This window comes from Chiloscyllium punctatum, chromosome 9 (genome assembly GCF_047496795.1).
Source record: "Chiloscyllium punctatum isolate Juve2018m chromosome 9, sChiPun1.3, whole genome shotgun sequence".
Classification (NCBI taxonomy): Eukaryota; Metazoa; Chordata; class Chondrichthyes; order Orectolobiformes; family Hemiscylliidae; genus Chiloscyllium; species Chiloscyllium punctatum.
The window spans coordinates 79,957,776-79,981,807 of NC_092747.1; the positions used below are offsets into that span (position 1 = coordinate 79,957,776).

Consider the following 24,032-nt stretch of genomic DNA (forward strand, 5'->3'; position numbering starts at 1 on the left):
ACAATCTCAACATGATGTCCCAACTCAAATACTGAAAGGTCTGATCCATTAAGGCAAGCATACTAAACATCTTCTTAACTAATCTGTCTACCTGTGACATAAATTTCAAAGAATTATGTACCTGAACCCCTGAGTCTTTTTGTTCTACAACATTACCCAGGGCCCTGATCTTTCTATCTTTGTGGATGATTTTGAGTGAGACCACACCTGGAATATTGTTTACAGTTTTGGTTTCCATATTTAGGGAAGAATATTATTGCACTGGAGATTTTTAGTGAAGGTTTATAAATTAGTGCCTGGGATGATGGGGTTGTCCTATGAAACTGAGTAAGCTGAATTCAGAAAATGAGAGATGTTTTCATTGAAATGTACAAGATTCTGAAGGGTAAACACTGAGATTATTTCTGCTCACTGGGGAATATAGAACACAGGGGAATAGTCTCAGAGTCAAGGGTGATCATTTATAACTGAGTTACAAAATTACACAGAGATATATATATGAATTATTGAAATTGTCTAAACCTGGGATAGAGTGATTCTTGATCCCTCAGGGAATCCAAGGACATGGAGAGTGATTGGGAAAGTTGAACTGAAGCCCAAGATCAGCCATAATTATATTAAATGGTTGAGTGAACTTGATGGGTGGTGTCATCTACTGTTCTTATTTGTTGTCTTGTATTTTTGTCAAGTTCTCTTTTGTATTTTAATGCTATCGTGTTCCCCTCTATAGATGATTTTACATTGAATCAAATACTCTAATTTATGCAACACATTTAGACTTCACATGGCTCAATAAAACTTCTTCAGTCCAAACGTTTGAGAGGATGTACCATTCTTTGGCCTGTTTATAAGTTTACTGCAAAGAATGCAGTGCTATTTTGGCTTTGCAATTATTTGTAAGTGCAGTGCCAAAGTTTACATAAGGTCGGTGAGCGCATGTGAGTGTAATAGTGGTCATTCACTGCTGATTGCTATATTTGGGCCAATATTTCATGATTGTTAAATCTTCAATTCAGTTTCATTATTTTTTCAGTGGGATACTATTTGACAGTTCTGTAATTAATTATTCTACTTGGACTAATGTAGATCTATTCCCTACAGGATTGACATCCATAATTGCTTTTTCTTGGTATGCAAATCGAATTACTGCAGAATTCTATGATCCCATGATTATAGAACAAAAGTAAGTTTGCATCACAGCCCCAGTTTCATTTTCTATGAAACTGCTACATCTAATGACAGAAAAATGACACAAAGATCACCTCCAAACTCTTTAAGTGCACTCTCAAATGAAACTATTAGCCACATGGTACAGACTTCAGAACAACATTCTAAAGATCTATTAATTTAAATTATTAGCTTTGAAATTGAATATTTATTTTCATTGTTAAATTGAATAATGGCTGAGACCAACTGTTTCCTTAAGTTGATTTATCTAAATTTGCTTTCAATGTGGATATAGACGTGGAATTGATATGAAATAATAGCAAACTTTATGATCTGTAAATGTGGCTTGTATTATTACTATTATTTGTTATTAAGAATGTTTGCTTCATGTCCAGAGGTATTGTTGAATCTTTCATTAATTTGCTGATGGATTTTGAAGATCTGCCACTACTTGCAGTTACTTTATGATTTGTGATTTACAAAGAATAATATAGCACAGGATCAGGCCCTTCGGCCCTCCAAGCCTGTGCCGACACATTTTGCCCTTCCACAATAAAACAGTCTTTACTTTTAGGACTCTTTTCCTGTCCAGTTCATGTGTTCATCCAAATGTTTCTTGAATGCTGCTGCTGTCTGCTTCCACCACCTCCTCTGCCAATGCATTCCAGACACTCACCACCATTTGAGTGAAAAACATGCCTTGCACATCTTTTAAACTGCCTCTCCACACTTTGAGGACTGAGGATTTTTTTTTCTTGGGGGGGAAGAGGTTTGGAGAAATTGAGGTGGTCAATGTCACGTCGGCAGAAGAGGTCTAGGAAGGGTACAAGGCCAGCGGTGTGTGTGGGGGGGGGGGGGGGGGGGGGGTGGTGGTGTGGTGGTGACCAAGTGGAGAAGGAAGTTTGAGGTGGCAGAAGAGTTCCACATCTCTACTGCTGACCTGCAGATAACCAGCACACCAGCTCTTCCTCCTCACTCATCCATCCCCACAATGCACCCTACCCCTCCCCTTTCACCTCATATCACCTTGCACCCCTTCCCAAACCCCCACATCACTCCCCAGCCCCAACCCCCCATTCTCGTTTCTCTCCCACACCCACTTCCCCCACCCACCACATGCCATCACCCTTGCCCCTCCTTCAGCCAACTCACGACCTCCCCAAAACCTCCCACTAAGCCTTGCCACATATTCATTATTCCACTATCCCTGAGCTTGAACTCTCTGAGGCCGAACAGTCTGTCCTTCGAAAGGACATGTTTGTACTCCTCTGTCCCCATCACAACAACGTCCGGACCGGCCAAGACATGAGCTCTTCTTCCACCACCTCTGTCTCTGTGCTTTCTTCTTTGACAAAAACTCCCAGTCACCTGCCAAGGACCCCTCCTTTCACATCCAACCTTCCTCTTCCACTTGGTCACCCCCCGCCAGCCTTGTACCTGCCCTCAACCTCTTCATTGCACACTGCCGATGTGGCATCGACCACTTCACTCACTCCAACCTCACGGATCACTCTGCAACAATCTCTGGTTCAGATTAGAGTGGTGCTGGAAAAGCACAGCAAGTCAGGCAGCATCCGAGGAGCAGGAAAATCGACGTTTCGGGCAAAAGCCCTTCATCAGGAATAGAGGCAGGGAGCCTCCGGGGTGGAGAGATAAATGGGAGGGGGTTAGGGCTGGGGAGAAGGTAGCCAAGAGTATAATAGGTGGATAGAGGTGGGGATGAAGGTGATAAGTCAGAGAGGAGGGTGGAGCGGATAGGTGAGAAGGAAGATTGCCAGATAGGACAGGTCATGAGGATGGTGCTAAGCTGAAAAGTTGGCGAGTCTGTTTCAGGACATGGTTGAAGAGCTTCAGGGCAGAGGAGATGTCCTGGGGGTTGCAGTGAGAGAGGGAGACTCACTGAGATTATTGTAGGCATCCCTCTCTCTCACTGCAACCTCCAGGACATCTCCTCTGCTCTGAAGCTCTTCAACCATGTTCTGAAACACACTCGCTGACCTTCCAGCTCAGCACAATCCTCTTGACCTGCCAATCTTCCTTCTCACCTATCCACTCCACCCTCCTCTCTGACCTATCACCTCATCCCCACCTCCATCCTTCTATTGTACTCCCTAGCCCCACCCCCTCCCATTTATCTCTCCATATCGGAGGCTTCTGCCTTGATTCCTGATGAAGGGCTTTTGCCTGAAATGTCAATTTTCCTGCTCCTCAGATGCTGCCTGACCTGCTGTGCTTTTCCAGCGCCAGTCTAATCTAGACTCTGATCTCCAGAATCTGCAGTCCTCACTTTTGCCTAACAATCCCTGGTTCACCATCAAACCCACTGAAAAAGGCAGGGCAATAGTGGTCTGGACAACGGACCTCTATGTCGCAGTGACCAACTCTCTGACACCGTGCCTTCCCTCCGCCTTGCCCACGACCCTATCGCGACCCATCAGGCCAAAATCACTCGCACTGTCCGTGCCCTCATTGCCTCTGGTGATCTCCCCTCCACTGCCTCCAACTTCACTGTCTCCCAGCCCCGTACTGCCTGGCTCTACCTGCTCCTCAAGATCCACAAGCCCAACAACTGACCCATCGTCCCGACATGCTCCGGCCCCACCGAACTCATTTCGTCCCACCTCGCCCCTGTGGTTCAGGCATTTCCCACCTACATCCAACCACGCCCTCCATCTCTTCAGTAACTTTCAGTTCCTTGGCCCACAGCACTTTTCTCTTCACTTTGGACGTGCAGTTCTTATACACGTCCATACCCAACAAGGATTGCCGCCAGGCCTCAACAGACCAATCCAGTCCCCACTAATACCCTCCTCCGCCTCACTGAACTGGTCCTCACCCTCAACAACTTTTCCTTTAACTCCTTCTATATCCTCCAAATCAAGGGAGTGGCCATGGGCACCTGGGTGGGCCCCAGCAATGCCTGCCTCTCAGTCGGGCATGTTGAACAGTCCCTCTTCAGAACCTACACAGGCACTGTGCCCTAACTCTTCTGCTGTTACGTAGATGACTGCATCAGTGCAGCATCCTGCACCCAGGCTGAACTGGAGCAGTTCATTGACTGTGCCAATGTACACCCCAGCCTCAAATTTACTTGGTCAATCTTGGACACCTCCCTCTCCTTTCCATTTCCATTTCCGGTGACACGGGGTAAACCCTTCTGCTAATTTAAACCAGCAACACAGAGAAGATTCACCCTGTGCTGTAATCTGTTAAAAGTTAAGAGGCAAAGAACTATCTCAAAAGTCACTATTTAACGTAAAAATTAACAACTTTATTTTTTAAGTCAAACACAGAATATTAACTAACAACAATTTACTTCACCTTTCTCTTAAACCTATCTTTTACCTCCCCCTCTACATTACTAGTCCGATAAAAAAATCCCAATTATGACTTACAACAAAAATACCCACGTTTCAAAACCAGTCAGCTTTGCCGAGTTTCAACTGTAGAATTTTCTGTCTTCTTTTCTTTCTTTGGAATCCTGCTTCACAGGTCTTTGATAGAGAGAGTTAAAAATCACACAACACCAGGTTATAGTCCAACAGGTTTAATTGGAAGCACACTAGCTTTCGGAGCGACGCTCCTTCATCAGGTGATAGTGGAGGGCTCAATCCTAACACACAGAATTTATAGCAAAACTTTACAGTGGGATGTAACTGAAATTATACATTGAAAAATTGATTGTCTGTTAAGCCTTTCATCTGTTAGAATACAGTGATAGTTTCACTTCTTTCATGTGTAAATCACAAAACCTTTTTTAAAAAAAGTTGCATTCTCGGGTTAGCTGTTAGCAGTTAGCAATGGTGATAGCTAGACAATATGTTGACGGTTTTGGCCCCCTGTGTTCTCTGTCTATGCCATGATGTTTAGATTGATTCTAATCTAAAAAGTGAGATAACGGAGTTTTACATTAATTCATGCAGTTTTTGAGCTCAGAGTTCTACATGAATGCATGCAGCTTTTGAGCAAAGTACAATTTAACCCTGCAAGTACAAATTCACCCGACAAAATATATGTGTGCATGTGGGTCTTTGTCTGTCTGTGTGTGTGTCTGTCTGTCTGGGTTGGGGGTTGTGAGTGTGAGTAAGTGTAAGCGTGTGTGTTGTCAGTGCAGAGTGTCTTAAGTCTGTGAAGCGGTGCATGTGGGAGTGTGTGTGTCTGTAAGGGTGTGTGTGGGTGTCTGTGTGCGTGTCTGTGTGTATGTGCGTCCGTGTGTATGTGTGTATAGGAGTGCCTGTGTGTGTGTGTGAGAGTGTGGGTGTGTAGGAATATCTGTGTGTGTGTGTAGTGCAATGGTGGTCACCTGTAGTGTGACATGAACCCAAGGTCCCGGTTGAGGCCCTCCCTATGGGTACCGAACTTAGCTATCAGCCTCTGCTTGGCCACTTTTCTCTGCTGCCTGTCCCGAAGTCCGCCTTGGAGGATGGTCACACGAAGGTCCAAGGCTGAATGTCCTGGACCACTGAAGTGTTCCCCAACTATGAGGGAACCCTCCTGTCTGTTGATTATTGTGCGGTGCCCATTCATCCATTGTCGTAACCTTTGCTCGGTTTCCCCAATATACCATGCCTCCGGGCATCCTTGCCTGCAACATATAAGATAGACAACTTGGCTGAGTCACATGAGTACCTACCATGTACAAGGTGGGAGGTGTCCCCATGTGTAATGGTGGTATCAATGTCCACACTCTGACACGTCTTGCAGCATCCACCGTGACAGGGTTGTATGGAGTTGTCTTGAGAGCCGGGCAGCTTGCTACGAACAATGATCTGTTTGAGGTTTGGCGGTTCTTTAAAGGCAAATAGTGGAGGTGTGGGGAAGGTCTTGGTGAGGTGCTCATCCTCATTGATAATGACTTGCAGGTCTCGAAGAACAGCGTAATTTTTCAGCTCCTGGGAAGTACTGAACAACGAAGGGTACCCTATCGGTTGCAGCACGTGTCTATCTCTCATGTGATGGACACCTGGAAGTACTCAAGGATGCCCTCACAAGAACAGGTTTCGATGCTCAACCATCGACCGCCAGTTCCAACGTGCCACAGCAAGGAACCGTAATGACCTCCTCAGGAGACAGACATGTGCTCTAACTGACAGGGTACCCTTCATTGTTCAGTACTTCCCAGGAGCTAAAGAATTACGCTCTGTTCTTCGAGACCTGCAACACATTATCAATGAGGATGAGCACCTCACCAAGACCTTCCCCACACCTCCACTATTTGCCTTTAAACAACCACCAAACCTCAAACAGGTCATTGTTCGTAGCAAGCTGCCCGGCTCTCAGGGCAACTCCATACAACCCTGTCACGGGAGACACTGCAAGACGTGTCAGAGTATGGACATAGATACCACCATTACGCATGGGGACACCTCCATTATGAGCCCTCCACTATCACCTGATGAAGGAGCGTCACTCCGAAAGCTAGTGTGCTTCCAAATAAACCTGTTGGACTATAACCTGGTGTTGTGTGATTTTTAACTTTGTACACCCCAGTCCAACACCGGCATCTCCAAATCATGACTTGATAGAGAGAGGTATCTTTTAGAGAGCAGTTCTGCTGGCAGTCTGTTCTAGTTGGTATCTTGCTGCTCTTTGCCACTCTGGCTAACTGTTCAAAATGTCTGATATTTACACCCTGAAACATCAGATCATTTCATTGGTTTTAATATCTTTTCCAATAATTTCTCTAACACTGACATAAGGCTCACAGGCCTGTAATTTCCTGGATTATCCCTGCTACCCTTCTTAAATAATGGGACAACATTGGCTATTCTCCAGTTCTCTAGGACCTCACCTGTGGCCAAAAAAGATGCAAATATGTCTGTTAATGCTGCAGTAATTTGTTCTCTTGCATCCCTCAATATTCTGGGATAGCTCTCATCAGGGCCTGAGGACTTATCTGCCTTAATTCTTTTTAAGATGCTCAACACATCTTCCTATTTAATAGCAAACTGGCTTAGGAATTCCCTTGGCAGGTAACTCCCTTCCCTGAGATCATCCTATACCAATTCCTGAAGTAAATAGAGGAAGGGGGTGAGGCAGGGGGAGGGATAAGTGCAATAGTGATAGGTAGATGCAGGTAGGCGGTTCTTTTGATTGGTCAGTGGGAAGGGTGGAGCAGATAGGGTAGTAGGAAGATGAACAGGTAAGGTCAAGTCAGGGAGGCTAGGAGGAGGGGGGAGCTGGACATGGTCCATGGAGCATCTGCGCTCTGCATGCATCAACCAAATCGACTTTCTAATCGCTATCCATTTTAATTCCCCCTCCCACTCCCCTAGCGACATGTCCATCCTTGGCCTCCTCCACTGTCAGAGTGAGGTCAAACATAAACTGGAGGAACAATACCTGATATTTTGCCTCAGGAGCTTAAAGCCCAATGACCTCAAAATTGACCACCAGTTTCAAAATCCCTCCACCCCAGAGTAGACAAGGTCAACATTAATTTAGAAAGGGAAATTATGTTTGACAAAACTGTCGGAGTAATTTGAGGATGTCGTTTGTAGAATAGATAAGGGTGGACCTGTGAATATGGTGTATTTGAAGGTTTTCAGAATTTTTTTGTTGTAGCCCCACAAAAGAGGTTAATACAAATAAATGCAAGCACATTTCGGAATTGGGGTAAAATGCTGGAATGGAATGAGAATTGGTGAACAGGTAAGAAACAGAGAGTTGAAATAAATGTGTCAGTATTGAAGTGGAATTTAGTGATTAGTGGCATACCACAGGGTTCCATGCTTGGCTCCAGACATTCAGAATATATATTAACAATTTGGAAGAAGGAATCAAATGTAATATTTTCAAAGTTGAGGTAACTAGAGTCATAGAGATGTACAGCATGGAAACAGACCCTTCAGTCCAATCTGTCCATGCTGACCAGATATCCCAACCCAATCTAATATGACCTGCCAGCACCCGACCCATATCCCTCCAAGCCCTTCCTATTCATACACCCATCCAATGCCTCTTAAATGTTGCAATTGTACCAGCCTCCACCACATCCTCTGGCAACTCTTTCCATACACGTACCACCCTCTGCATGAAAAAGTTGCCCCTTAGGTCTCTTATATCTTTCCTCTCTCACCCTAAACCTATGCCCTCTAGTTCTGGTCTCCCCGACCCCAGGGAAAGGACTTTGTCTATTTATCATATCTGTGCCCCTCATAATTTTGTAAACCTCTATAAGGTCACTCCTCAGCCTCCGAGGCTCCAGGGAAAACAGCCCCAGCCTGTTCAGCCTCTCCCTGTAGCTCAAATCCTCCAACCCTGGCAACATCCTTGTAAATCTTTTCTGAACTCTTTCAAGTTTCACAACATCTTTCCGATAGGAAGAAGACCAGAATTGCATGCAATATTCCAACAGTGGCCTAACCAATGTCCTGTACAGCCGCAACATGACCTCCCAACTCCTGTACTCAGGACTCTGACCAATAAAGGAAAGCATACCAAACGCCTTCTTCACTATCCTATCTACCTGCGACTCCACTTTCAAGGAGCTAAGAACCTGCACTCCAAGGTCTCTTTGTTCAGCAACACTTCCTAGGACCTTACCATTAAGTGTATAAGTCCTGCTCAGATTTGCTTTCCCAAAATGCAGCACCTCACATTTATCTGAATTAAACTCCATCTGCCACTTCTCAGCCCATTGGTTCATGTAGTCCAGATCCTGTTGTAACCCTCTTCGCTGTGCACTTCACCTCCAATATTGGTGTCATCTGCAAACTTACTAACTGTACCTCTTATGCTCGCATCCAAATCATTTATGGCACTCCACTGGTCACAGGCCTCCAGTCTGAAAAACAACCCTCCACCACCACCCTCTGTCTTCTACCTTTGAGCCAGTTCTGTATCCAAATGGCTAGTTCTCCCTGTATTCCATGAGATCTAACCTTGCTAGTCAGTCTCCCATGGGGAACCTTGTCGAACGCCTTACTGAAGTCCATATAGAACACATCTACTGGTCTGGCCTCATCAATCTTCTTTGTTACTTCTTCAAAACTCTATCAAGTTTGTGAGACCTGATTTCCCACACACAAAGCCATGTTGACTATCCCGAATCAGTCCTTGCCTTTCCAAATACATGTACATCCTGTCCCTCAGGATTCCCTCCAACTTGCCCACCACTGAGGTCAGGCTCACCAGTCTATAGTTCCTTGGCTTGTCTTTACTGCTCTTCTTAAACAGCGGTACCATGTTAACCAACGTCCAGTCTTCCGGCACCTCACCTGTGACTATTGATGATACTAATATCTCAGCAAGAGGCCCAGCAATCACTTCTGTAGCTTCCCACAAGAGTTCTCGGGTACACTTGATCAGGTCTTGGGGATTTATCCACCTTTAACCATTTCAAGACATCCAGCACTTCCTCCTCTGTAATCTGGGCATTTTGCAAGATGTCACCATCTATTTCCCTACATTCTATATCTTCCATATCCTTTTCCACAGTAAATACTGATGCAAAATATTCATTTAGTATCTCCCCCATTTTCTGTAGCTCCACACAAAGGCTGCCTTGCTGATCTTTGAGGGGCCCTATTTTCTCCCTAGTTACCCTTTTGTCCTTAATATCTTTGTAAAAACCCTTTGGATTCTCTTTAATTCAATTTGCCAAAGCTATCCCATGTTCCTGTTTTGCCCTCCTAATTTCCCTCTTAAGTATCCTCCTACTTCCTTTATACTCTTATAGATTCACTCAATCTATCCTATCAATACCTGACATATGTTTCCCTTCGTTTTCTTAACCAAACTCTCAATTTCTTTAGTCATCCAGCATTCCCTATACCTACCAGCCTTCCCTTTTACCTTAGGGGAAAGTGAGGACTGCAGATGTGGAGATCAGAGCTGAAAATGTGTTGCTGGAAAAGCGCAGCAGGTTAGGTAGCATCCAAGGAGCAGGAGAATCGACGCTTCGGGCATGAGCCCTTCTTCAGGAATGAGGAATGTGTGCCAAGCAGGCTAAGATAAAAGGTAGGGAGGAGGGACTTGGGGGAGGGGCGTTGGAAATGCGATAGGTGGAGGGAGGTCAAGGTGAGGGTGATAGGCCGGAGTGGGGTGGGGGCTGAGAGGTCAGGAAGAAGATTGCAGGTTAGGAAGGTGGTGCTGAGTTCGAGGGATTTGACTGAGACAAGGTGGGGGGTGGGGGCGGGGAAATGAGGAAACTGGAGAAATCTGAGTTCATCCCTTGTGGTTGGAGGGTTCCTAGGTGGAAGATGAGGCACTCTTCCTCCAACCGTCGTGTTGCTATGGTCTGGCGATGGAGGAGTCCAAGAACCTGCATGTCCTTGGTGGAGTGGGAGGGGGAGTTGAAGTGTTGGGCCACAGGGTGGTTGGGTTGGTTGGTGCGGGTGTCCCAGAGGTGTTTTCTGAAACGTTCCGCAAGTAGGCGGCCTGTCTCCCCAATATAGAGGAGGCCACATCGGGTGCAGCGGATGCAATAAATAATGTGTGTGGAGGTGCAGGTGAATTTGTGGTGTATATGGAAGTATCCCTTGGGGCCTTGGAGGGAAGTAAGGGGGGAGGTGTGGGCGCAAGTTTTGCATTTCTTGCGGTTGCCGGGAGTGGAGGTTGGGTTGGTGGGGGGTGTGGACCTGACGAGGGAGTCACGGAGGGAGTGGTCTTTTCGGAATGCTGATAGGGGAGGGGAGGGAAATATATCCCTGATGGTGGGGTCCGTTTGGAGGTGGCGGAAATGACGACGAATGATACGATGTGTATGGAGGTTGGTGGGGTGGTAGGTGAGGACCAATGGGGTTCTGTCCTGGTGGGATTCAAGGGGCGGGGCTCAAGGGCGGTGGAGCGGGAAGTGGAGGAGATGCGGTGGAGAGCATCGTTGATCACGTCTGGGGGGAAATTGAGGTCTTTGAAGAAGGAGGTCATCTGGGTTGTATGGTACCAGTTCCAATACCGTATGCCTGACCTGCTGCAGTTTCCCTTTCACCCTGCCAGGAATATACTTCCTCTGGATTCTTGTTATCTCATTTCTGAAGGCTTCCCATTTTCCAGCCATCTCTTTACCTGTGAATATCTGCCTCCAATCAGCTTTCAAAGGTTCTTGCCTAATACTGTCAAAATTGGCCTTTCTCTAATTTGGAACTTCAACTTTTAGGTCTGGTCTATCCTTTTCCATCACTATTTTAAAACTAATAGAATTATGGTCGCTGGCCCCGAAGTGCTCCCCTACTGACACCTCAGTCACCTGCCCTGCCTTATTTCCCAAGAGTAGGTCAAGTTTTGCACCTTCTCTACTAGGTATATCCACATACTGAATCAGAAAATTGTCTTGTACACACTTAAGAAACTCCTCTCCATCTAAACCCTTAACACTATGGCAGTCCCAGTCGATGTTTGGAAAGTTAAAATTCCCTACCATAACTACCCTATTATTCTTACAGATAGCTGAGATCTCCTTACAAGCTTGTTTCTCAATTTCCCTTTGACTATTGAGGGGTCTACAATACAATCCCAATAGGGTGATCATCCCTTTCTTATTTCTCAGTTCCACCCAAATAACTTCCCTGGATGTATTTCCAGGAATAATGTCCCTCAACACATCTGTAATGCTATCCCTTATCAAAAATGTCACTCCCCCTCCTCTCTTGCCTCCCTTTCCATCCTTCCTGTAGCATTTGTATCCTGGAACATTAAGCTGCCAGTCCTGCCCATCCCTGAGCCATGTTTCCATAATTGCTATGATATCCTAGTCCCATATTCCTAACCATGCCCTGAGTTCATCTGCCTTCCCTGTTAGGCCCCTTGCATTGAAATAAATGCAGTTTAATTTATTTGTCCTACCTTGTCCCTGCCTGCCCTGACTGTTTGACTCACTTCTGTTCTCAGCTGTACCATCTCAGATTGATCTCTTTCCTCACTATCTCTCTGGCATTTATAGTGGTTTGTCTCTGCCGCTTCTGGTTGTCAGTTGCAGCTGTCCGCTGTAGTGGCCGGTATATTGGGTCCAGGTCGATGTGTTTGTTGATAGAATCTGTGGATGAGTGCCATGCCTCTAGGAATTCCCTGGCTGTTCTCTGTTTGGCTTGTCCTATAATAGTTGTGTTGTCCCAGTCGAACTCATGTTGCCTGTCATCTGAGTGTGTGGTTACTAAGGATAGCTGGTCGTGTTGTTTTGTGGTTAGTTGGTGTTCATGGATACGGATCGTTAGCTGTCTTCCTGTTTGTCCTATGTAGTGTTTTGTGCAGTCCTTGCATGGGATTTTGTACACTACATTGGTTTTGCTCATGCTGGGTATCGGGTCCTTTGCCGGAGGAAACAACACAGAAGCGCTTTACGGGAGGCTCCCAAGCACTGAGGATGTCACCTAGACAGGGGACGAAACATCTGCAACACAAATTCCCAGCTCGGCGAACAGAACCACAACAACGAGCACCCAAGCTACAAATCTTCTTGCAAACTTTCTGCCTAACTCTCTGTCAACTCCCTTCAGAATCTCAACCTTTTCCCTTCCTATGTCTAGTTGAGAATGTGAGTGGTGAGGAGGATGTAAAGAGGCTTCAAGTGATTTAAACAAGTTGGGTGAATGGGCAAATGCACGGCACATGGGCAAATGTGAAGTTGTCCACTTCAGTAAGAAAATAAGAATGACAGCATATTATTTAAATGATAGATTGTGAAAGGTTGATGTACAAAGGGATCTGTTGTCATTGTAGTACAGTTACTGAAAGCAAGATGCCAGTGCTGCAAGCAGTTAGGAAGACAAATAGTCTTCATTGCAAGAGGATTTGGGAACAGGAGCAAGGGAAGGCTCACTGCAGCTGAACAGGGCCTTGGTGAGACCACTCCTGCAGGATTGTGTGTAGTTTCTATCTCCTTACCTAAAAAAAATATACTTACCATAAAGGGAATGGAGTGAAAGTTCACCTGGCTAATCCTTGGTCAGAGCTTGTTTGTGACCTTGCCCTTTGGCAAGCTGGATCCTGCCCAGCCATTTCCCCTGGTGGCTCCAGGATCTCACCAATGGACCCTTTTATCTGTCCTTTAAAACACGCATAGGGTGGAGAGAACAGGAATCTCCGCTATCAGGCGGAGAGCTGGCATGACCCTAATATTGCCTTTTTTCATGAAAGACCTGTTGAAACCCCAGACAAGACTACAAATAATAATACAGCCCAGATACGAGACCAGTCCCTTTTTTATTTAAAATGTCAAGGTTTGAGATCCCAAATACTTACAAAGAGAATAAAGCCAGAAGATTTCGCAATTTTGAGCAAACAAAATAAACCTCAATAAACAAATTTAAAACAGTAAAACAACTTACAACACAGTAGCGCCTCGACATATGAGCAACCCCCGTTCATGAGCAAATCGGTTTACGAACAGGATTGTACATAAAATTTTGCTTCAACGTACGTACGAAATTCAAGGTACGAACATAAAAAGCCCGTGTGCAACCACGTGGTTTCATTGTTCTGCTTTGCTACGCGCTTGTTGAACGCAAAAGCTCTCAGGCCCCACATGATCTCATTCAGTTCGTCTTTGGCACGTGCGCTGTGACCAGAATTCATTGCTACATCCAAGCATTCTTACGCTATCCGAACAATAGGAAAAATTGATTCAGTTCGCGAACTTTTCGGTTCGTGAAACGGGTCCCGGAACGGATTAAGTTCGTAAGTCGAGGCGCTACTGTATCTATACAATTTTTATTTTAACATCCAGAATTATTAGATCATTAAAGATTGACAGACAAATTGTGGTCAGAAACACTACAGAGTAAATTGCATACCAGATGTTGTAAAGACAAATCCCATGGATTTCTCATCAAACTACCCAATTGTTAATGACTTTGCTGTACACTAAATCTTATTGACTCTTTCACAAGGAATATAAAAGTTTTGCCTTTCAAGATCTAGCCTTGAATCTGCTCAAAGTAATTCCAACTCAGACTGCTTTAATCATTCCTCATGTTCTGGTAGTTAAATTTTTTCTTCTGAGAGCACGTTCTCCAGGACTTTTGAGAATACTTGTGAGTGTCTATTACAGGCAGAATTTTGACTCAGCCAACCCTGTCCCTGGATTTCTCTGAACTCAATTTTTTCTCAGCCACAACAAGCAAATACTACTTGAGGGTTTCTTTCACCACTACTATTAACCATGATCCATCCTTTCTATCTTTCTCTCACTAATTCTGTAACTGAGCTGATTACTGACCCAAGCCTTCCTGAAGCCCTAAAGCACAGCAGCACAAACCCTTAATGACACAGCAGCACGGAGTTACTAAACAGGTCCCCATAGGCTTCCCAGAGTCCCTGCACTTAGCTCCATGAAGCTGCCTCTCCTGCTGTTGACCAACTCTGACTAAAACTGGCAAATTCCTGAACTGCTGTTCACTAACTTTTGAACTGATTCGATTAACTTACAGAAAATCTCACACATTCTGCCCTTATATGCAGGCTAGATCAAATGTGACCAGCATTAGAGCATCTTGTACCTTAAATATTGCAAACTCCAGTGAGTTAACTCTACTCAGCTACCAGTTTCAAACACACAAAATAAAAACTTATTTTATCATAGACCTACTGTATTCTTGTGCCACTCAGATAATTAATAAGGCAGTGGTGAGCCTTCCCTTGGGATAATGGATCCCAAAGGCAGAGGTCACACCTATTGAGAGCTGCCAGTAGATCAAAGCCTGTTAGTTCCTCTGTACTCAGCAGCATCACTGTAGAGGCAATGGATATTGTAGATAACTATCTATTTGAATCATCTGATCAAGGAGGAACTCGGTAACTATTTGCTAATGATAGAGTTAGTGACATGGGGAAGAGTGGTGAGGGTTGACTCCTGTAAAAAGCAGGTGCTGGCTTTCAGTGGCCTCGTCCACTTCCAGTGCTGGGTCTATTGATTAGATACTGCTTGCCTTTGAATGAGGGACTCAACCCCAAGGGTTCACAGTGAAACATACCAGAGTTTGCTTGTCATGGTTTTCATATGCCAAGTTCTGTGCCCACTGCTAGTTTGATACAAGTGACAGTTGAATGAGACATTTAAGTAGGTACTGATTTGTGATTTAAGGGCCTCTCTTGGTGTATGAAGGCTGTCCTGAGCCTCCTTGTCACAGACAGAACCAGGACAGAGATGGGAATTTGGAAAGGTCTCCCCCGTCTTTCACCCCCTACTCCTTCCCCATCCACCCTTCCCCCGCAACACTGTCTGATAAAACATGTCCCACCACCAAACTCAGTGCATGGGAAGGCACAGGATTATACCCAGTATCTTAGCCATTCACTGTTTGTGTAAGGTTAAGAGGCAGTGCTCCATCATTGCTGGAAAATCACAGCAGGTCAGGTAGCATCCGAGGAGCAGGAGAATCGACGTTTTAGACATAAGCCCTTCATCAGGTTCCTAAAGCTTGTGAATATCTGAAAGGAGGAAGGCACAGAAGTAACATTGTGTGAGAGAGATGGTGTAAAGCTTGATGAGAGAGTTTGCACTTTCCAGTTGGAAGCAATTATAGGACGAAGGGGAGGTGAGACGTGGGAAGGAAGAGTATAAGGATGAAAAGTAGGTATAAGAAAGAAATTGTCTTCATTGACTTTAACATCGCTGCTGGCCTTGGTCTCAGAACCAACCATTTTAATGATGCCTTCTCCATTGCAGTAAGGATATTCAGCTGTATCAGGTAGTAACTATGTGACCTTGAACTGCATGACAGAGGAAAATGTGTCAGTGAATGGGTGCAATCTGTTTGGTAATATGGCTGATGTGGAGTTGAATTAGCAAACTGAGAGATATCGTTCTGAGTCTTACAACAGTGACAGATGTGTGATGGTCAGATGACACGAGGAATGAGAATTGTGTCATGTTAGATGATATCAAGGGGAGTGGGAGTAGTGAAAGCAGCCCATGTGGGAATTCTGCAACCTTCAGGATTCAGCATCGAGTTCAATCATTTCAGTGCCTGAACATCTCCGTCTATGTCTTTTCCCCACCCAGGGCTCCATCTCCAGATATTGTCTACTCTTTTACCACCTCCCTCTCCCGACCCAAATCCCCATCTTCAGCATAATGCTACCATTTCCTAGAAACAATCAGTCCCAAAGAAGGGTCACTTAACTGAAACATTGACTCTGCTTTCTCACCACAAATGCTGCCAGAACATGCTGAGTTTCTCGAACAATTTCTGTTTTTGTTTTAGATTTCCACATCGGCTGTTCCTTGTCTCTTGTTAAAGGACGGTAACATTGAGCTATTTCTGAACCCAGAAAGCTATAAAGCTATATATATGAAGGATGAGGTATTAATCCTCAGGTTTGTTCTCTGCTGGAGTACTGCAATAATAATACCTATACTTGCATTGGAATAAGCTGGAGTCAGAGATATCAGCAGGAGAACAAAGTGGAGCAGGTGACCAGGATCTGGGGTCAGGCTTACAGACTGAGTGAGGGTGTTCCACATTGTACTTCCACTCTGTGTTCGGTCTCTTCAGACTAGAGGACACCTAGTTGTCAGCAATGACGACATTACATTGAAAGAAGTACATGTAAATCACTACTTCACCTGGGAGCGGTATTGGAACCCTTGGATGAAGGTGACAGTAGGGAAAGAATGAGTGTTAACTTGCCATGCAAGTACAGGGGTGTATCATTCGGAGACCACATGGTGTTGAAGGTGATTGTAGCAGGGACCAGGATGTTGTGAAGGAGGGAGTTCCTTCAGAATAATGTAAAGGGTAAGGAAGATCATCTTCAGAACCTTATGCTCGAAACATCAGCTCTCCTACTGTTCAGGTGCTGTCTGACTGGCTGTGCTTTTCCAGCACCACACTTTTCTACTCTGATCTCCAGCATCAGCAGTCCTCACTTTCTCATAGGGATGGTGAGAACAACGGTGAAAAATGGGTGAGAACAGAAGTATGGGAAATGACACTGAAATGTCAACAATAATTGGAGAAATGCACAGTTCTGAGAAAGAAGACATGTCAGGAGGTGCTAATATGGAATGAGGTTGCAACTGAGGCAGAGAAACTGAAATGGAGTCCTTACAGAGCAGGGTGTAAGGAGATGCAGCTGCAGTAGCTGTAGTCAGTGGATCTATAAACAAATATTGCTGATTGTTTATTATTGCAATGAAGACAGAGAAGTTGAGGGTGGGAAAGGGAGAGTCGGAGATGGACCTGTGAAGGTCAAAGAAAAGTAATGAAGTTTTCTGGTTCAGGTCAACTGTAGGATATGATGTGATCACCAATGCACTGGAAAAAAGATTTTATGAAGGGAGCCCAGTAAGATTTAAACAAGAAATGTTCCATGACACCCACAGCAAAAAGGAAACATGAATATTTGTGGGCACTGACTGCAAAGCTCTTTTTTGGAGATTTCTAGATGAGAGTACAAGATGAGAGTAGATGCACAATGTGAGTAGAAGAATTCAGAAAGGTCAAGGAGGGTGATGGTAGATGGAACCTGTTCAAGAATTCATTCAAGAAAGAAGGGAGAGATCACAGGCTGTCTGTGAGGCAGGGATCAGAAGATCTGGAGGTAAAGATAGAGACATCAAAGGTGAAGAGGAGACAAGTTCCCAAGTGTCTCCTCTTGGGAGATACTGAATTGTTTCAATTAATTCAGTTTTTCTCTCTCTCTACAGATACTGCCAGTCCTGCTGAATTTCTCCAGCACTTTCTGTTTTTATTTGTGAAGAGGTGATAGTTAATACCAGGAAATTATGAACTTACCAAGTGTCAGAATACATCAGAAGAGTCACAGGTGGGAAAGGTCTGGAGAAAAGGAAAATAAATGAAGTCAAGACAGTAAAGAAAACTTCATTGCAAGACAGGATCAATCTAAAATGATGGGTCTACCAGGCCAGTCCTACTTGTGGATCTTCAGAAGAGGGTAGAAGTGGGCTATACAGGTTGGGGAACTATAAGGTGGGAAACTGTGAAGAGTAGATTTCCACTGGAGATGTTTTCAGTCCTTGGAACAAGTATAGCCCCTGTACTTGCATGGCAAGTTAACACTCATTCTTTCCCTCCTGTCTCCTTCATCCAAGGGTTCAAATACTGCTCCCAGGTGAAGTAGTGATTTACATGTACTTCTTTCAATGTAATGTCGTCATTGCAGACAACTAGGTGTCCTCTAGTCTGAAGAGACCGAACACAGAGTGGAAGCACAATGTGGAACACCCTCACTCAGTCTGTAAGCCTGACCCCAGATCCTGGTCACCTCCTCCACTTTGTTCTCCTTGGAACAACGGCTTTATGTACAGTAATGCACTTATGTTTCAGTGATAGATAGGAGGAAGTCCTAAAGAATTGGTCTGAGCCTCTGTAAGATGGAATGTGAATTTAATATTTCTGCCCTCTGGCTATGCACTTGCAGTCCAATTAAATAACATGCAACCATCCTGTTTCATATTTTAAACAACTGGACCATTGCTCATTTATATCTTTACTCCAATGCAAATAATACCAAATTGTTAATTTCACATGGATTTTGAATGCTGGATAGAAAATCTGTGACTATTAAAATATTAGAGATTTAACAGTTGTAGTAATTTTAAGCAACAGTACCTTTCACCATTGCAACTTTTATATGGGTTTAAGTTCCATTTCCATTATATTCTAATGTCTACGTTATCTTTTATAAGCTAAAAGAATGACTTGTATTCACATCTCTTCTTTCACAATTGCTGGACATCCCAAAGAACTTTACATCCAATTAATGACTTTTTGAAGGACAGTGATTACTAAATTGTATGGAACGTAGCATTCAGCTTGTGGGTTGTAATCTAGCTCAAAAGCAATTTGATAATCACCATTTGATTTTATTTTAACATTGGCCTGGATGTCAGGAATAACTCCTCTACTCTTCTGAAAAATACTGTATCAATATGCGAGAGCAGATCCGTCTCATCCAAAAGTCAGAACTTCCAACATTACTGCACTCCCTGACTACTGCATTCCCTCACTCCTGCACTGGAATGTCAGCATTAATTCTGTTCTCACAGAATACTCGGAGTGTTAGCTCATAACTTTATCTAGTTACCTAGTTAACCTAATCTACTCAAATGATTTGATTTTTAACACTTGGTCAATCCATCAAGTAGAAACAATTCAAATATTTATCTTATGTCCACAGATATGAATTAGGAGCAGCTTTGTTTATTGGATGGGCTGGATCTTCGCTTTCCATATTGGGAGGCGCAATATTTTGTTTTTCCTTATCAAATGGTAAAGATTCTCCAAGGTAAGATTAAATAGTCTTACTCAGGTACAATGTGGTTTGAAGAAGTGTGTTTAGAATCCTATGTCATGATAACTTCACAAAGCAACTTGGGCACTTATCATGAAAGACCTGCCCCATTATCATGTTTTAAAGCTGTTGCACAACTTCACAAACTTTACTGTATTGTTACCAAAGGTAGACGAAATTCAAATTTTGCCTTAATTGAAATAAACATGTCTCAAAAAATATGTCTAGTTCTAATTAATCACCTTGTGATAAAATTCCAAGTTCATTTGAAATATATTATTGTTAGTAGATCAGTCAGCCATTATACATTCAGCTTGATATGCCCTTCTATTGAATTCATAGAAATGTGAAGAAATAGTAAATAGGGGCAAGAGAAGGTGTTTAGAATCCTATGCTTTGCTATTTAATATGATCATGGATGATTTTTATGTTAATGCTGTATTCCCACTTTCTCCCCATATTCCTAGATGCCTTTAAAACCAAAAAAAAACTACCTCACTCTTAAATATATTCAGTGACTTGGTTTCGATAGTCTGTGTGCGAGAGGATTCCATAGATTCACCAGCCATTGAGTGAAGAAGTATTTTCTCATCTAGGGCAAGTATTTGCCATTGTGGTTGGGGGGAATCTAAGCAGGGTAACAGGGAAAGAGAAACAAGGACAGTAATAAAAGAAAGAAAGTAGAATTCAAGAACAGTAGACTGGGTAATCAAGGGTGAGAGGCAAGAAGGGCCACAGTTCAAGAAAACGTTAAGAGGATTAACAATGGAAAACAGGCATGCCCAAAGGTTTTATACCTTAATGCTCAAAGCATTCATAATAAGGTAGATGAAACTGACAGCGCAAATAGAGGTAAATCAATATGATCTCATAGCCATTACAGAGACATGGTTAGAAGGAGACCAGAACTGCGAACTTAATATTCAGAAATATTTGACCTTTAGAAAGACAGAAGGGAAGAAAAGATGTTGGGGTAGCACTCTTAATAAGAGATTAAATGAGGGAGGGAAAATATGAGTAGTAAGTAGAGCCTGAAACAGTAGCCACACTCTAGAAGAGGGCGTATGTCAGCAAAAAGTAGCAGCATGTAAAAAGGGTATTTAATTGAGTCAATCAGGTTGAAAAGGGTAGCTATGATAATTAATTCATAGAGTACATTAGGAATAGTGACACTGATGGCGTTAAGTACAATGTGGTATCGTGTATAACTGGTGTTTGATCCACGGCTGCCCATTCTCAACACCAAAGTTGACATTTATTCCCATATGTCAATGGTATATATAAACCTTACTTTCTGCTGTCATTTATTCTAATAGACTCAATAAAACTTTGGATTTATTGAGCATTACTAATGTATTGAAACATGCTTCACAGGTGCAAGCAAGCCACATCAGGGTGTCAAAAGAGGATGCTGATGGGGTAATAGATGTTTTGGTATCAACTTTTTAAAATTCCCTAGATTTCAGAAAAGATTCAATCAGTCAAAGTAGCAAATATACCTCTGCTCAAGCAGGGAAGGAGACATCAAATCAGAAACTTGATCAGTTGCTTGACATCTATTCAGGGGCAGGTGCTTATTCAGAGATTATAGCTGGCCACGTAGAAAATCTTTAGGTCATTGATAAGAGTTGGTATGGTTTTGTCAAAGATAAATCATATTTAACCAACTTATTCCTTTTTTTTGAAGGAGTAACTTGCTATGCAGTTTTTAAAAAATTAATTGGCATGATGTGGGCATCTCTCTGTCTCAGTATTTACTGCATTGCCCATCCATAGTTGTCTAAAGAGGTGATGGTCAGCTGCCTTCTTGAACCATTGCAGTCCCTGCAGATAAAAGGGAGCTTGTAGAGGTGCCATCCTTTGATTTCCAAAAGACATTTGATAAGGTTTCACATCAAGCTTTATGATGATGGATTGAAGGTCCATGACAGGCTGACAGAAAACAGAGAATATATATAAATGTGGATTTGTCTGATTGGCAGAACATGATGAGTGGAGTCCATAAGACCAGAAGAAACTATAAGACATAGGAGCAGAAATTAGACCATTCAGTCCATTGCGTCTCCCCTGTCGTAGCATCTGCATGGTCTCACCAATATGCCATGCATTGGGGCATCCTTGCCTGCAGCTTATGAGGTAGACAACATTGGCCAAGTCACATAAGTACATAGTGAGTGGTGCTCCCATATGTGATGGCACATCTTGCAGGGGTTGCTATGGCAGGGTTCTGTGGTGTTGTGGTTGATGTTATCCTGAAGGCTGGGTAGTTTGCTGTGCACAATGGTCTGTATAAAGTTTGGTGGTTGTTCCAAGGTGAGAAGTGGAGGTGTGGGGCAATCTTGGCAAGATGTTCATTGTCATCTATGCCATATTGAAGGGTGTGAAGAACTTGAGTTAGTCTCTCTACTCTGAGGAAGTACTGGACAATGACGGATACTCTACTGGTTAAATCCTGTGTCTGTCTTCAATATAGAATCCTGTGTTAACAGGCCTTCGATCCAACAAGTCCACACCGATCCTCCGAAACGTAACCCACTCAAACCCATTCCCTACCCTATTACTCTACATTTACCCCGGACTAATGCACCTAACCTACACATCCCTGAACACTGTGGGCAATTTAGCATGGCCAATTCACCTAACCTACACATCTTTGGATAGTGGGAGGAAACCCATGCAGACACGGGGAGAATATGTAAACTCGACACAGATAGTCGCCCAAAGTTGGAACCGAACTCAGGTCCCTGGTGCTGTGAGTCAGCAGTGCTAACCACTGAGCCACAGTGCTGTTCTGAGGAGGTTGTTGTTGTTTTTCACATCGAAACAGGTGATCAATGAGTTCAGCATTGTATCCTGTACTTATGAGGACAGCTTTCAAAATCTTTAGGTATCTGTCACGCTCCTCCTCATCTGAGCAGATCCTGTGAATGCACAGGTCATCTTCATGGGACAGGACTTGGCTATCAGTTTCTTCTCAGCGATCCAGCATTGTTGTGTATCTTGAAGGTCGCTTTGGAGGACACTTACCTGAAAATCAGAGGTTGAATGTCTTTGACTGCTGAAGTGTTCCCTGATTGGGATGGCTTCTTTAGCATGTTTAGGGTAGAAGCTAGAAAATGCAGCGTTGTGAGGTTATTTGTGAACTTGCGGTAGAGTGCGGTACTGAGGTGCCTGTCCTTGATGGAGATGTATACATTCAAGAATGAAATTAATTCTGAAGAGTAGCCCATGGTAAATCTGATAGTGGGATGAAACTTAATGATATCACTATTTAGCCATTTCAGTGATTCTTCGCCATGAGTCCAAAGGAAGAAAATGTTGTTGATGTTTCTGGTGTTGTGCATTGGTCAGAGGTCCTGCGCAGCACCATCTTATTTTTCATTTTTTATCTTTTTGCCTCATTTAATTGGATTATAGGTTATCCCTTTGCTCATTATTCAGCAGTCAATACTTTACTCACACCATCTGACACTCCTGATCACCTAAAGTGACCTATTATTTGGCCTGTCAAACTCCACTCACACCAGTTGCATGACCTTTTGATTTCTCTGCTCATTGATCTTTATGCCAATAAATGCTGTACCTGTGTGCTTCTGTCTCATCTCACCCGATGAAGGGGCAACACTATGAAAGCTTGTGATTTCAAATAAACCTGTTGAACTATAAACTGGTGTCGTCTGAATTCTGACACAAATAGTAGTGTGCAGATTCAGTACGTAATCAGGAATACTAATGGAATGCTTTCCTTTATTAAGATAGGAATTTAACACAAAAGTAAAGATGTTATGCCTCAGACATTGTCAGATTGCATCTTAAATACTGTGTGCAGTTTTGGTCTCCTTATTTAAGGAAGGATATAAATGAATTGGAGGCAATTCAGTGGTTTACTAGATTAACACCTGGAATGAGTGGGTTGTCTTACAAGGAAGGTTTGGACACACTGGGTTTGTATCCAATGAAGTTAAGAAGAGTTGAGGTGATTTGACTGAAGTATATAAGATCCTGAATGGTCTTGATAAGGTAAACATGAAAGGATGTTTCCTCTTGTGAGTCATAGAGTCATAGAGATGTACAGCATGGAAACAGACCCTTCGGTCTAACCTGTCCATGCCGACCAGATATCCCAACCCAATCTAGTCCCACCGAACAGCACCCGGCCCATAACCCTCCAAACCCTTCCTATTCATATAACCATCCAAATGCCTCTTAAATGTTGCAATTGTACTGGCCTCCACCACATCCTCAGTCAGCTCATGCCATACACGTACCACCCTCTGCGTGAAAAAGTTGCCCCTTAGGTCTCTTTTATATCTTTCCCCTCTCACCCTAAACCTATGCCCTCTAGCTCTGGACTCCCCACCCCAGGGAAAAGACTTTGCCTCTTTATCCTATCCATGCCCCTCATAATTTTGTAAACCTCTATAAGGTCACCCCTCAGCCTCCAACGCTGCAGGGAAAACAGCCCCAGCCTGTTCAGTCTCTCCCTATAGCTCAAATCCTCCAACCCTGTTAACATCCTTGTAACTCTTTTTTGAACTCTTTCAAGTTTCACAACATCTTTCTGATAGGAAGGAGACCAGAATTGCATGCAATATTCCAACAGTGACCTAACCAATGTCCTGTACAGGCGCAACATGACCTCCCAACTCCTGTACTCAATGCTCTGACCA

The 24,032-nt window shown here is 43.6% G+C and overlaps 1 protein-coding gene across 1 annotated transcript in view; it reads left to right on the plus strand.

Moving 5' to 3' along the window:
• cldn10a (claudin 10a) overlaps nucleotides 1-1,187 on the plus strand; it is a 40,805-nt gene extending 39,618 nt beyond the window's left edge. Inside the window, exon 3 of the mRNA XM_072576623.1 lies at nucleotides 1,102-1,187. Coding sequence (XP_072432724.1) covers nucleotides 1,102-1,187 — 86 coding nt within the window. The remainder of the gene's footprint in view (nucleotides 1-1,101) is intronic.
• The last annotated feature ends 22,845 nt before the right edge of the window (nucleotides 1,188-24,032 follow it).